Raw genomic sequence first — 15,435 nt, 5'->3', positions numbered from 1 at the left:
TAGATTAGCATGCTTGACCTATGAAAAAAAACCACCATTTCATTCTAACATCCACGAAAGCCTTCTGTAAAACCAACAGAAATGAGAATCTGCAGTAACAGTGTGTCCTGTCCCCCATTTTGTGCCCAAAGTTCTTGAAAGATAAGCAGCATTGTGTTTTGGGGATTTTGTCCCTGGATTATGCATACTACAAATTTAGCAGTGACAACAAAAGGAAAATAGAAAAAATAAAGAAAAATGACTTTCCATGTCTTACAGAGAAGGAAGCAGCACGTAAGTGCATGCAGATGCACACATCAGTGCTCCTTACGAGAGCTTCTACATGTCCTCTGTTCCCATTTACTTTCTTTAATTTGGTCAAGAGGATTTCTAACAGTCTAAAACACACAATTTAAAAAGTTATGCTACATAATGGAGTGAGGGCTTACAGGCAAAAAAGTGGGAGAAATCAAAAGATGAATACTAGAAAATGCACAAAAGTAAATGAGTTCCAAGGCATTAGAAGAAAAAAGAATTTGTAACTTATTCCCATCCTCGGTCATCCCTTATAATTCTAAATATCAGGGGTATAAAACTTTCTATTAAAAAATTTTAAAATAAAAGAGATGAGGAATTGGCAAATACAAGCTGTATTTCCTATGCAGGAGGATTGAATTTAAATCTCTAGCTTTGCTTATAAGTAGGTGATCCTGGTCAAATTTTTCAGTTTATTCTCATCTGTATAAAAGCTCATAGTATTTGTACTAGTTTTCAAGGCTCTTGAATAGGTTCATTAAAAGGCAGATTTAAAAAAGGGGTTTTGTAAAACCTAAAGCACTATATATATGTAATAGGTTATTAAAGGTTAGGAATCTAGCCTGTCAGAAGACCAATGTCCTACTTCTGCTCACTAGCCATAAGATTTAACTTAAAAAAAAAAAAATTAAGTGAGGATACTGTATGTTACTCCTATAGTAATGATTTACAGTTTTCATAGACTTATACATGCATTCACCAGCCCAGTTTTAATTCTGTAGGAACCTCTAATGACAATGAAGATGAAAAGAAAACAGAGAGGTAAAATTATCTCAGTGTGACTTCATTCAATTAACATGTTCTGAGTTCCTGCTTATATACAAGACACTGCCAGGCACTGGGGCTACACAGATAAGTAAGACAGTTCTGGTCTCAAGAATCTCATAGTCCAAGTTCAGAATTACTAAACAGTCAAACAGAACCCAAGACCTTCAGAACCTCAGTCTAGTACACTTTACATCAGACCTATAAAAAACCTTCTTGTGGATCAAATACTCTCTATGGCAGAGAGAACACTAAAGATGGCTTCCCCAAACTCCCATCCCCTGATTATTTAATCAAACTCCAATCTAAGTATAAGTAAGGCTGTGAAGGGGGTTTTATAGATGTAATTAAAATCCCAAATAAATTGATGTTAAGATACAGAGATAACTCAGCTGGGTCTGATCCAATCAGGAGAGCCCTTTAAAAGTCGAAAGTTTACTTTAGTTGGGAGCAGAAAAGCAAGTCAGAAATAAAGGGTGAGAAGGAAATGACACACCATTGCTGGCTGCCAAGATGGAGAGGCCGTGGGAGGACTGTAGGCAGGCTCTAGGAGCAGAGTGGCCCTTGGCTGAGAAGTCAGTCAGGAAACGTGGATCTCAGACTTACAGCTAGCTGTGAGGAACTAAGTTATGCCAGCAACTGGAATGAGCTTGGAAGCAAATTCTTCTCCCAAGTCTTCAGATGAGGGCCCAGCCTGGCCAACACCTTGGATTTTGGCGTTGTGAAACCCTAGACAAAGAACTTGGCTGAGCCCAACTTAGCTTCTAATCTACAGAACTGTGAGTTGACAAGGGGATGTTCTTTTAAGCAGCTAAGTTTATAGTATATGCTATGCTGCAATAGAAAACTAATACACTACTACATAAGTAGATTATAACCTGCCAAAGTGGCATTACTCAATAAAAATCAGTTATAATTTCACTTCAAATAGCAAAGAACTGAAATTACATAATATATACACAAGAACAAAGCAGAGAAAACAAGTTCTGTTTATTAAAGTAAATAGCCTTTGTTTTATATTTTGGTATCAATTTGGCAGCCAGATTTGGCTGTAATAGGAATACAATTTCTTAAAAAATGTATCTTATTACTTAAAGCATGCTTTAACTTTTTCCCATTTTTTTAACCAGAAAAATACACACAAAATTTACCATCTTAACAATTAAGTATACAGTTCAGTAGTATTAAATACATTTATAATGTTGTACAACCATCACTACCATCCACATCCATAATTTTTTTCATCTTGTAAAACTGAAACTCTATACCTAATTACATATAACTCCCATTCTCCTCTCCCCACAGTCCCTGGCAACCACCATTCTTCTTTGTCTTAATGTTCTATTTGAAGTACTTCATGTAAGTAGAATCATACAGTATTTGCCTTTTGTGATTGGGTTATTTCATTTAGCATAATGACCTCAAGATTTATCCATGTTATAGCATACTGCAGAATTTCCTTCCTTTCTAAGCCTGAGTAATATTCTATTGTATGTATACACCAAAGTGTGCTCATCCGTTCATATGTTGATGGATGCATTTGGGTTGATTCAATGTTTCAACTATTGTGAGTAATGTTGCTAAGAACAAGGGCATACAAATATATATTCAAAATTCTGCTTTCAGTTTTTTTGGGGTTATATACTTAAAAGTAGAATTGCTGGACTATATGGTAATGCTATTTTTAATTTTTTGAAGAACTGCTATACTGTTTTCCATAGTGGCTGTCCCATTTTAAATTCCCACCAAGAGTGTACAAGGTTTCAATTCCTCCACATCTCTGCCAACACTTGTTTTTGGTTTTTGATATCCATCCTAATGGGTGTGTGAGGTAGTATCTCACTGTAGTTTTGATTTGCTTTTCCCTAATGATTAATGATGATGTGTATCTTTTCATGTACTTATTGGCCATTCACAGATCTTCTTTAGAGAAATGTCTGTTCAAGTCCTTTGCCCATTTTTGAATACAGTTGTTTCATAGTTGTGTTTTTAGGAATTCTTTATATATTCTGGTTATTAATCACTTGTCAGATACACGATTTACAAATGTTTCCTCCTACGGGTTGCCATTGCCTTTTTACTCTGTTGACAATGGCTTTTAATGCACAATTTAAAAGAATCTTCATGAAGTCCAATTTGTCTTTTTTTTCTTTTGTTACCTGGGCCTTTGGTGTCATATCCAAGAAGTCACTGCTAAATCCAATGTTTTGTCCCAAGTTAATTCCCCTCCCCCTTTTAGAGATTTGATTTATATTCCCTTTGATACTCTGATTAGAGTAAGACCAGTGAGAATTATGCTTTATAAATACCATGAGATATGACTTTACATTGATTGTATATGGAGAAAAATTAACATTGGAATTAAGGCAATAACTACAGGTGCAAACCAAGCACATTACTCTGACACAGCCCTTAGTAACAAGCTCTTTTGGTTAGGTGATAATTGATCTTGCTGCATGGGGTCAGTCGCTGCTTTGAAGAATAATCTTTGAATGGCTTCATTCATTTAAAAAATACCTCCTACTGGCCCACAAAGGCCAGAGGGAGCCTTTAGTAATCTCCACTAGTGTCACTTGCAATCACTGTGCCTACAGTCTTCTGATACACCTGACTGAACATCTGTTTTATTTGTACAAGATCAATCTTCAGTGACCATGATCCTGATTAGGGTGGAGTCATCTGTGTTGGCACCTTTCATGGACTAGTAGAGCCTCTCAGTAAAGAAAGCAAGGCGGTTCAGGGCACACAGCAAGACAGTCTTCAAACCACTTCTAACTCAAGGCCAACACTGCCTAACAAATCTTGATTAGCCATCCTGGAATAAGGCTCCATGGTAGTTTTCAGCTGAGAAAAGCTACTTATGGCAAGAATCATGTTAAAGCAAGATTCATCTGTCCCTAGTCTCCCCTCATCAGCCTGATAGAGATGCTGAATACCTTTCCTGAGCCAATCTGTGGCATGTATGCATGTGAGTTTAGCATTTTATTTTCCCTTTCTAAAACCCATCCATCTTGAGAACACCCTATCTTATCTGACTCTCATCAGACAAGTCTCACAAATTAGGAAGCAAGTCAAAGCCTCGGACAGGGATGCCCCCTGGGGTGTCCTCATTTTTGCAATGTTGTAACATCTACAAGACTCAGCAAAAAGAGCTTGAGTTCGCTGGAAAATGCACTGAAACACAGATGCTGCTTTTAGGGTAGTTGGGCAAAAATGAGGTATCACTGCTCTGGAAAAAACAAATGGAGGTAGAAGGCTAGAGGCGAGTCTCAATTATGCCACTGGCTCCCCAGGTGACCCTGTGTAATTCATTTCCATTGGCGTAGGTATCTGGAAAATGGAAGGAGTGCTCAGTTGAACTTTGGAAACTTTAGCTCTGAATCTTTGAGTTTAATGAATTTAACTCCAAAATGGTGGGTCATTACTTTGAGCTTCTCTTGCCAACTCAGGATCCTTTTGGGGAAGAAATGTCAATGGGATTAACAGAGGGCACCTCTCCTACAAGGATTTCTTCCCCAAGTTCTTAAGGTTTTCAGGAGGTCCATGGTTTTCAAAAGGAAACCCATCCACTCTGAACCCAAACACATACTCTCAAGTTCCCAGGTATTGGGTCTGGCACCAGAAGACTAATACAGTCTTGTCTCAGATCTCAGCATCGACTCTTTTCTTGAGAATGCCACATTCCCTCTTTGGTAATACTGAACCAGCCTAGTGGCTCTCCTCCTGTTGTCTGTGGGGCCATGATCAGCGTATCACTGCTCTGGGCTGTGTGTGTTTTTGCTGGAAACACCCAAGGGTCAAGGAGTCTGCTGTGACTAATCATTTGGTTGGCGTAGCTTCCATAGCTTAATGGTTGTTTTCCTTTATTAGTGTTGTTGCTTTTCTCTTAGGCATCTTATGTCCTCACTGTTCAAAGTACAGCCCATTAGCCTGTCAACAGCCAATGCTGGCATCAGCTGGGAGGTTGTTGAGATGCAGAATCTTGGGGATATCAACCCACACCTTGTTCAGTATGTTCTGTGGTTCTGTAGTATTTATCCTTTGACCTCCCTAAAGTTGTCAACTTTTAACAGGTCTGGCAGCCCCAGCTCCATGGCCTGTTCTCTCTCAGATATGCAGATTGTAGCAGGCATCCCTGGGGACTGGGGTGTCTTGGAGGTACAGTCAGTTAGGAACTGAAAAAGCCCTGTTGGCTGGTCCCTTTGGTGTCATATTTAAGAAATCATTGCCAAATCCAATGTCATGATGCTTTCCCCCTGTTCCTTCTAAGAGTTTCATATTTTAGCTCTTATGTTTAGGTCTTTCATTCATTTTGTGTTAATTTTTATATACAGCATTAGGTAAAGCTCCAACCTCCTTCTTTTGCATGTGGATATCCAGCTGTCCCAGTCACCATTTGTTAAAAAACACAGAATAAGTTCGGAAGAGTTTTCTTCTCTGTAATTTTTTGGAAAAGTGGAGAAGGATTGGTATTACCTATACCTTGAATTTTTCTGATAACCTTATTAGATTGCCATTGCTTTCTTGTCTCTTACATGCCCCATCTTCCCCTTTTTAAAGATATGCATTGGAACTAACTAGGTGATACAAGATGTAAGAGTCTCATCTTGATTATCAAAGGGCCTGCTACAGAAACTGAGAATATACTAACCACCTACTTCAACTGATTCTGTGTCTGGAAAATTCACTCATATATATCAGAAGCTGTTCATGCACTTTGGCACATAAAGGCCTAGTTGTTAACAAAAATCGGTTATTTCCTCCACAACAAAGGTAACCAACACAAACTGAATTGGCCATCCTATTGTTCAATAAATAGTTTGTCGAGAGACCATTGTTTAAATTGCTCTAAAATATGTTTTGGATCGTGTTTACATACACATGTACACAGATGAATACACCTAGGCAAAACATTTGTCAAGTAAAAAGATACAACTGTATAAGAATGGGAAAGTTGAGTATGACCCATTAGTAAGTAAGCAGAGTACAAGATTCCTAATTTTACTTTTCAAATAAATTATTGCAAAAAATCAACACAATTAATTTACCCTAAATTTAATCTGAAAATTCTATGGCTGAGAAAAACCAAACACCAGACGTAACATAAATTAGTTATACAAAGAAAACCAAAGCAAACACTTCCTCCCCTGCCCCCACCATTCACCCCATATTACATATTAGTTGTAGTCAAACAAAATTTAGAAACTTGGCTCCTCATCACCTCTATCTTCTAAATACTTCATAATCGTAGAAAGTCCAATATGCAACTTAAGATTTGCAATAGGACTAGCATGTGGCAGTAGAAAAGTTACTAAGCAAAAACTATGCACAATTATTTGGGACCATAATCAATAGTTCAGAGCAACTCCACAGCAATTACATGGGTAAGTTAACTTCTTGATATTAATGCACACAGATTGCCTGAATTAGCACTAAAGTATTCTTAAGGAAGTAATCCTTAAAATTCTGTAAAAGATTATAACCTGAAGCAAAACTTTGAATAAAAAACACAACTAAAATTTTTTAAAAGTAGAGAATCACGCAAGTAGAATTATTTATAAAAGCAAAGGTTAAGGAGCTCTATGAGAGAGTCTCTACTTGTAATGATCCACCGTGATGTCCAATGTTTGCTGGCTTCTCCCTAGTTGGATGAAATTTTTCATGTAAATGCTATCTTTAACAGATAGTAGAAAATCGTAAGATTTCTTCATAGTACTAAAGAAGCTAATATACCCCTTCATTTAAAAATGACTTTTTCTAGGGGTGCCTAGGTGGCTCAGTAGGATAAATGTCTGCTTTCGACTCAAGTCGTGATCCCAGGGTCCTGGGATGGAGCCCTGCATTGGGCTCCCTGCTCAGCGGGGAGTGTGCTTCTTCCTCTCCCTCCGCCCCTTCCTCTCCACTTGTGCTCTGTGCTCTGTCTCTTGCTTTCTCTCTCTCTCTCAAATAAATAAATAAATAATATTTTTTAAAAAAATGACTTTTTCTAAATAAAATACTAAGGGGATGGCAGGAAATTAAGACTTGGAAATGGATAAAATGTATGATTGTTGAGGAAAACATTTTCATTTTCCTAGGTCACTTCAAGTATTACTGTGCTGAAGCAAGACAACTGGACATAAGTTTATTCATGGTAGTTCACTTTCAAAATGATATAGAGGTAGAGAATATATTGGTTTATTCAAAATTCTTAATGGGAAACATATGTTAGTTCGCACATACATCTAAATTTGAGTAAAAACAGTTGCTATTTTCGAGCCCATGAACGTGGGGCTCGAATGCAAGACCTCAGCTGAGATCAGGAGTTGCACACTTAACCGAATGAGCCACCCAGGTGCCCCTAATAATAGTTGCTACTACAATTAAATCTTTAGGCAGTATCTTAGAGGTACCAAAGAAAGATGAACTGTCTAATAGTATGTTAGAAGAAAGGCATTTCATAAAGAGTAATTCCGTATTAAGTTAAAAGGTAACTTTGTATTAGCCAGATTCTTGTTAACAAGATTCCATTCTCTTAACACAGTTGTTCCAAGCAGAGTTAATATTCTCACACATAGTAAATTCTTAATAGATGTTTGAATAAACTGTGAATATAGCATTCAATGGATTAAATGAATTCTCATGTTCTCTTTGTTCCTCTTCCCAACCTTTACAGTCACGATGGTATATGGAATATGGTATCAGAGACCATGCCATTTTTGCTTACTATAGTATTTCCTTGAGATAGAATAGGCCTTCAATAAGCGTTTGGGTAATGCATGAAATTTTCCTATAATATCAACAATTGGGCCATGATTCGATAGTCATCATCAGAATGCTCTTGTGCTTATTGCCAAGGGCAACACAATAGACACAGTTGGAAATGCAGTAATCCAAATTAATCGCTTGTTTATAAGCATGACCTAGAAGAGTTAACATTAGGTGTAAAAAGGGGACTAAAATGAAATCTTCTACTATTTCCATCATGAATAAAATAGAATTTTAGCAGATTTTCTCTGATTCAATCAGGATATTGGCATACTGCCATCACCAAGTATAGTGATTGCAGGCTTGGCAATTTTTTGTTTTAAAAAGTGCTATTACTAAAAATGCCTAGGAAAAGTACGTGATTTCTCCCAATTTCTTAGGTAATTACCACTTGACTATACTTAATAAGTGGGGCCTAAATGCTTTTTTATAGCTGTGTGAGTTGCTTTCATTTTCTAACACATTTCTGGCATATACTGGGGAATAAACAAAGTTTTTGACTGAACGAAGGTATGAAATAACCTTCAAAAGTATCTTCTTTACTTATAAAACAAACAAAAACAAAGTAGCCCTCATGTAGCCCTCAAGATCTCCAGGATGTATTAAGAATGATAGAATAATGATAAAATATTTTCTCCAAAGGTAGAATTCTTTATCCATAGGGCTAAACTAAAACAAATGAGTTAAAAATAGTATTTCAAGGTAAGTTTTTTGTGGCAGATTAAAGGTCTTTCCTACTGAGAAGCAGGCTCTAATTCCCCTTCCCTTAAATCTGGATTAACTTTACTGACACGTGTCATCAAAAGACAACAGTGGGGGGCGCCTGGGTGGCTCAGTCGGTTAAGCGTCTGCCTTCAGCTCAGGTCATGATCCCAGGGTCCTGGGATCGAGCCCCACATCCGGCTCCTGGCTCAGCGGGAAGCCTGCTTCTCCCTCTCCCTCTGCCTCTCCCCCTGTTCATGCACTCTCTCTCTCTGTATCTCTGTGTCTCAAATGAATAAATTAAAAAAAAAAAAAAGACAACAGTGGAAGAGACATTCTGGGATTTCTGAGCCTAGGTCAAAAGAACGCTTGCAGCTGTGCTTGGCTTTTGGAACACTGTTTCTGTGACGCCCTGAGTTGTCACACGGTAAGTCTAACTACCCTGGGCCTCCCATGCTGGAGGGGCTATAGGTAGGCGCTCCCAGTTCCAGCTGAGACGACATTTCTGCTGTTCCTACCAAGGTGCCAGATATGTGGGTGAAACAGTTTGGACCTTCCACGCCAGCCCATCTGTCAGTTAAATACCAGCAAAAACCACTTTTGATGCCTTGTGCAATAGAAAGTTCAGTAAGCCAAGGCCTTATTCTTTCGGACTCATAAATCATGTAATATTAAAAAATAAAATGGTGTTTAAAAATTATTAACCCTTTGTTTTGCAGTAATGTCTTTTATAGCAAGAAGATAACTGGAACACTTAGAAGTGAATGTATGTACTACCTGAAATAATTTTTTACCTATCTTGAATCTGTTGACCAACTCATCAATTTCCATCTATGCCTGGAATTAAAAGCCTTCTCCACGGTTAATTCTGTCATCATATATGTGTAGTGACAAAAGCCTCAAGTGACTTCTTTTTTCCCCACCAACCACTTTTCTTAGTCATGGATGATTGCTTCCCTGGAGGGTTGTTTTTGCCAAGAGAATTACAGTTTTCAATGCTTATTCTGCTTTCTTTTAAGGGCTCTTAGGTTAGACTCTGAACTCTCACGACACTAACAGGTGCAGAATGGTATGAAAAAGTAGAAAGCCAATAAAAAACATATTGGCCACATACAAATAAAAGCAATTACATTACAAGTAAATACAAAGCTAATCAAAGATATAAGCAATTCAAAGAGCTACACTCAACAAGCTAATCCAGACTGCTAAAAAACCAGCCGGTCAACATGTCCCAAAGGGTCAACTTAACCTTTTAGAATTCTGAAAGTGAGTTTGGTATGAAGAGTGTAACTCTCTCTTGAGTATTTAATATTTGTAGCCAGAGAGAAAATCCTGTTTACCTGCAAATCAATATTGTTGTCAATACAACGTTCATTCTTCTCTGCCAAAATCTTCCCATAGTTTTCTGATTTGATAAGATTTTCAACTCTGGTTGTATCTTTCACTTCTGCCTCCAAATCCTTCATTGTTTCAGTTTCATTTTTTACAGTAACAGTATCAGACATCCTCATCAGCAAAGGTTATTTTAGAATTCTACAGGGAACTTGAAGCCTTAGCAAGAAAGGAAAAAAATTTAAATTCAGTTTGAAACATTTCTTAAATTCGGGTACTGTACAATATTGACTAAGTGCCTTCTATGGTCCAGGAATAATGTTGAGTTTACACAGGTAGAAGCAAAATTCCTGCTTTCAAAGAGTACAGAGCTTAGTGGCAGACATATACAAATTAAAAAAAGCATAATACAACGAGATATGAGCTATAATAAGGATACCAGGTAATTCTGATTTACATATCACTTTTTTTTTTTTTTTAAGATTTTTATTTGACAGACAGCGAGCACAAGCAGGGGTAGCAGTAGGCAGAGGGAGAGGGAGAAGGAGAAGTAGACCCCCCACTGAGCAGGGAGCCCGATACGGGGCTCAATCCCATCATGACCTGAGCCAAAGGCAGACACTTAGCCGACTGAGCCACCCAGGTACCCATACATTTCACTTTTAAAGGGTCTTAAGAAACATTAAGGAGTGAGCCATATCAAAGTAAAAGATAATGGTTGCAGAGTTATAAAAAATACATATTTAGATGACATGAGAAATCTTTTTTTTCTAAAAGGATTTCAGGAGTATCGTCCTGTAAGAAAAATGTATTCGTATTATAGTCTTCACTTATTCCTAAAGTTCTAAAATTCTTAAATTTTCTTTCAATTCCAAAAGGAAATAATTAAAAAAATAATAAACAGCAACATTATATACAAAATACAGTTGGGAATGTGCATTAATAGTCTGCATTAGGAATCAAGCATTGAAAACTCTCCTGACTAATGTGATTCAGTGCCTAACAACATGTATTACCAGACACTGAGGAAATCAAATCCATAGGATGCCAATATATTTCATATCTTTAGTGAGGTTAAGAAAACACTGGGGACTTTATACTGGGTATCAGATAGGAATGTATGAGGGACAGGTATCAATTTAGATCCTGTGAGAAATGTGATGCTGAAGAGGAGAACTTGATGTCAACAACTTATATTTTTTTCTAGCTTGAGATATAATTGACATATAACAATGTGTAAGTTCAAGGTACATGACATAATGATTTGATACTCGCATATACTGTGAAATGACTGCCACAATGTATCACTTAACATAATAACAATATCTAAACAGAAGAACAAAAAATATCTAAACACAAATTTCAGAAGTCCATAAACAATCTGAAAAGGTTAAAAAACAAAAAAAAAAGAGGGAGAAATAGATTCTAAAGTCACAGGTAGACTAAACTGAATTTAAAAGTCTTCCTTAATTATATTCCATACCAGAGTTAATTGACTCATTCTCAAAACAATAAGGTTATTAAGAGATAGGGCATTTCTTAAAATACTCTGGTTCCTTGTTATTCGTAAGATTTTGAAAGAAAAAGGGATGTGTTTTTCTCAAGTGTTCAGACAGGTTACCTGACGTATCCTATGGAACTGGGATTGTGGTGTCCCACAAAAATAAAATAAAATAATCCAAGGTTCTTTTTCGCAGTTGTCAGCCAGGATGTCAAGTGTATTGAACCATCTGGAATCTGGCAGGAGGAGTCCCATGTCCTTGTCACCACTGTAAGTTCCTGGGCTGAGGACTGTTGTGGATCAAATATATCATACCTTTCAGTGGCCTAAAATTAAAACAAAAGGAAATATTTTAACAAAATAGCCAAGAGAAATGGAACACTATATAGTATTCAGAAATTAAAAATGCTACTGTTGGTGAATTTATTATTTTCTTGTCCTAAACAAGTCAGAATGCTTAGTTATGACATGTATTTTGTGAGCCTGAAGTCACTCAGGGCACACAGAGAATTTATCAGTAAAAGCAGAGGGGAGAAGAAAAAAGGGAACTAACATACAGTAAGAATTTAGTATGTGGTCAGTGTTGTAAGGGAGATCACTGTTTATTTTATAGATAAAGGAAAAAAAGGTTTGCCTAAGATTGTGACCGAGAATGCTTAACTACCAAGAAGAGTTTTCTTCCAGAGCTACAACTCTATGGACTTAAGGGAAGACTGAAGTTGTGAATAATGATCACACTCTAGATTTTTAAAAGTACAAAAGAACAAAAGGCTGTAATAAGTCAGTTAACATCTTCAAAGAAACCCACATTGTCTGTTAAAAGCAAATGTCTATGAAGGGTAGAATGACCATTTTCAAAGACATCTGAAATGCCAGAATTCTTTCAGTGTCATCTGTTTTCAAAGTCAGTTTCATTTTATGTTTCTCTGGTGCAAATGAATATATTATAGTAAATAAACAGCTCTAAAAATCCTACATAGCTTTTCCATTTTCCTTTGACAGTGCTGTTGTCAATAAACAGATCAGTACAGTTTTAAGGTGAAACAACTGAATATAGAATGGTGTAAGCACCAAGAGATAATATTGCCAACCATGCATCACAGAACCATTCACATCTTATACTAGCTCTTCAAAAACTAATTTGAAATATAATAATTTAGAACCCTGATATAGATTCACATTAGTTTTCACATCTCAATTTCACTAAGAGGTAAGAGGAGGGATCAACAAATGTCCAAGTTGTTTTCTGACACCGTCCTCTCTATTTCATCGAGGCTGCTAAGCCACTAAATCAAATAACTGTTTTGTTTAATTTTCACAAAAAACAAAAACAAAAAATACTTCAATTTTTCTAATTTTTAACTTTTTGTCTCATAAAATGGTAGACACAAGATGGCAGCACCCACTAAGCACTCAAATTATTATGTGTGTGGTTTTTTTTAGTAAAGGACTTATGATTCAATCATGAATCCCTTAAGTTTGAAATTGCAAAGCAAGGCTATAATCCATATAAGAAAAAAAGGCGGGGGGTGCTCCTAGATGGCTCAGTCAGTTAAGTGTCTGACTCTTGGTTTTGGCTGGGGTCATGATCTCCGGCTTGTGAGATCGAGCCCCATGTCAGGCTCCACACTGAGAATGGAGCCTGCTTGAGATTCTCTCTCTCCCTCTCCCTATGCCCCTCCCCCTGCATGTGCTCTCTCTCTCACTAAAATAAATAAATCTTAAAAAAAAAAAGAACTAAAAAAGGCAATAGCTGCAAGGAGTAAGGAGGACGAGGCACAATATAAAGAGGTAAACACTCAGTTCTGAGGAACCCCAATGAACCTTAGGAACCACCTAGTTGAATCTAATAATTTACCATGCAAGCTATTAGCACCCAGAAGTCAAATGACCTGTCCCAAATCACACAACCAATGTGATAACCAATACTTGTCAATATTCCACACTTGACAAACTAAATAAATAAATGATTTTGAACCAAAATGACCAGTTATTATTTCCTGGGAAAGAGATAATGATCAAGTGCATTAGCATTACACCAGAGTTTAAAACCCAGCTCTGCCAGTTATGGCTTTGGAAATCACTTAATCTTTCTGAGCCACAATTTTCTGAGCTGTAAAGTAGGAAAAGGAACATTTCACTCATAAACTTATTGGGAAGACTGAATGTTTGGGTTTTTTTTTTTTTTTTTAAAGATTTTATTTATTTATTTGAGAGAGAGAGAATGAGAGACAGAGAGCATGAGAGGGAGGAGGGTCAGAGGGAGAAGCAGACTCCCCGCTGAGCAGGGAGCCCGATGCGGGACTCGATCCCGGGACTCCAGGATCATGACCTGAGCCGAAGGCAGTCGCTTAACCAACTGAGCCACCCAGGCGCCCCATGTTTGGGTTTTTTTATGATTTATTTATTCATTTGAGAGGGAGAGAGAGTGAGTGGCGGTAGGGCAGAGGGAGAGAATCTTCAAGCAGACTCTGCTGAGCAAGACGCCCTATGCAGGGCCCAATCCTCTGATCCATGAGATCATGACCTGAGCCGAAACCAACAGTCTGACACTTAACCGAATGAGACACCCAAGCACCCCAAGACTGAATGTTTTAAATAAAAATGTTTTTCCTCTCCACATCTTCAAATAAAAGAGATAATACAGCTTTTTGGAACTCACTAAAACAAAAACCTTTTTATCTTGGCATAATGCCTACACTTCTGGAGTTACTCAAGGCTGTATGGGCATGTGGGGGTCAAGTATAGGAAGCTACAAGATCGGGATGGCATATGGTGTCTCTGCCATAACAATTAGGAGTCACTCTAATGTAGTAAATTGTTATACAGTAAGTGAAAGCAATTTAAAAACGTATATAAATTTGGTAAGTTTCTACAACAGAAAGGCAACTTAGAGAAAGTTAGCAAAATGTTGGTATTTGTTAAGTGCATACATGTGAGTACCTGTTACTGGTATTTAAAAATTGTCTCAATCTGTTTCAACCTAAAAGAGGTGGATATATGTGCTCAAAATTCATATTCAACTTTGAATAAACATTCTTGCAACTGCTAACATGTTATTATTAGGAACAAGTCAGAGATTTGATTACATGCAATTTCTGTGCTACCAGGTAGCCAATAAAAGATAAACGTCTGTATAAATAATAAAATCTTCAGAACCACATGCACAAAAAGGTTTGCACCCACCTGGCACCATAAGCAAAAGGGAATCAAAGGTAAAATTAAAGATCGTAACCTAAAAAAAAAAAAACAACAAACTATAAAAGTACAAGGAAATACAAGAAATATTTTTATAATTATTGGGAGAGCCCTTACCAAGCATGACGTAAAAATCTAGAAGCTATCAAAGAAATATTAATAAAACTTACAATAAAGTTTTAATATTTCTGTATGACAAAGTATAACAAAGAGATTAAAAGGCAAATGATAAAATCTATTTCCAACAGAAAGGGTCAAAGTATCTAAAGTAAAGAAGCTTTTATAAATCAAGAGGAGAAAAAAAGAGAGAAATGGGGAATAGGCAATCTACGAAAGAAACACAAATAATTACCACCAAAAATTAATACTAATATATAGCTTACCACGTGCCAGGTGCTGTTCTACTACCTTTCATAATTAATAAATTTAGAGCTCACAATAATTCTAAGTAGGTCCTGTTATCACCCCTGTTTTACAGATTAGGAAACTAAGGCACAGAGAAATTAAGTGATTTGTCCAAGGTCACACAGGTGTCGCACTCCAGGCTCTTTCTTACCCACAGTGCTCTATCATCAGTCCTATGTACCCAGAAGGGGGGCAGTCTGTATTTAGAGAACACCTTTATTTCAAGAGTTCTTTCTTCTTTTTAAAACGATTTTATTTATTTATTTGACAGACGGAAAAGAGAGAGCACGCGCACAAGCAGAGGGAGCGGCAGGCAGAGGGAGAGAGAGAACCCAACATGGGGCTGGATCCCAGGACTCTGGGATCATGACCTGAGCCGAAGGCAGACGCTTAATCAACTGAGCCACCCAGGCGCCCCTCAAGAGTTCTTACAACATGTACTAACTCCCTTAGCATTGTGTTCATTACAAAAAGTAAACTTAGCCTTTTCA

The 15,435-nt window shown here is 37.2% G+C and overlaps 1 protein-coding gene across 1 annotated transcript in view; it reads right to left on the bottom strand.

The window, feature by feature from the left end:
• Positions 1-11,523, bottom strand: part of R3HDM1 (R3H domain containing 1) — a 128,647-nt gene extending 117,124 nt beyond the window's left edge. The window contains 2 exon segments of the mRNA XM_044913606.1: positions 9,849-10,059; positions 11,462-11,523. Coding sequence (XP_044769541.1) covers positions 9,849-10,019 — 171 coding nt within the window. The 5' untranslated portion in view covers positions 10,020-10,059; positions 11,462-11,523.
• Between the last annotated feature and the right edge of the window lie 3,912 nt (positions 11,524-15,435).

This window comes from Neomonachus schauinslandi, chromosome 3 (assembly GCF_002201575.2).
Source record: "Neomonachus schauinslandi chromosome 3, ASM220157v2, whole genome shotgun sequence".
NCBI classification, from domain to species: Eukaryota; Metazoa; Chordata; class Mammalia; order Carnivora; family Phocidae; genus Neomonachus; species Neomonachus schauinslandi.
Note: the sequence above shows the minus strand (reverse complement) of the source record. Positions and strands in the feature narration are given on the sequence as shown.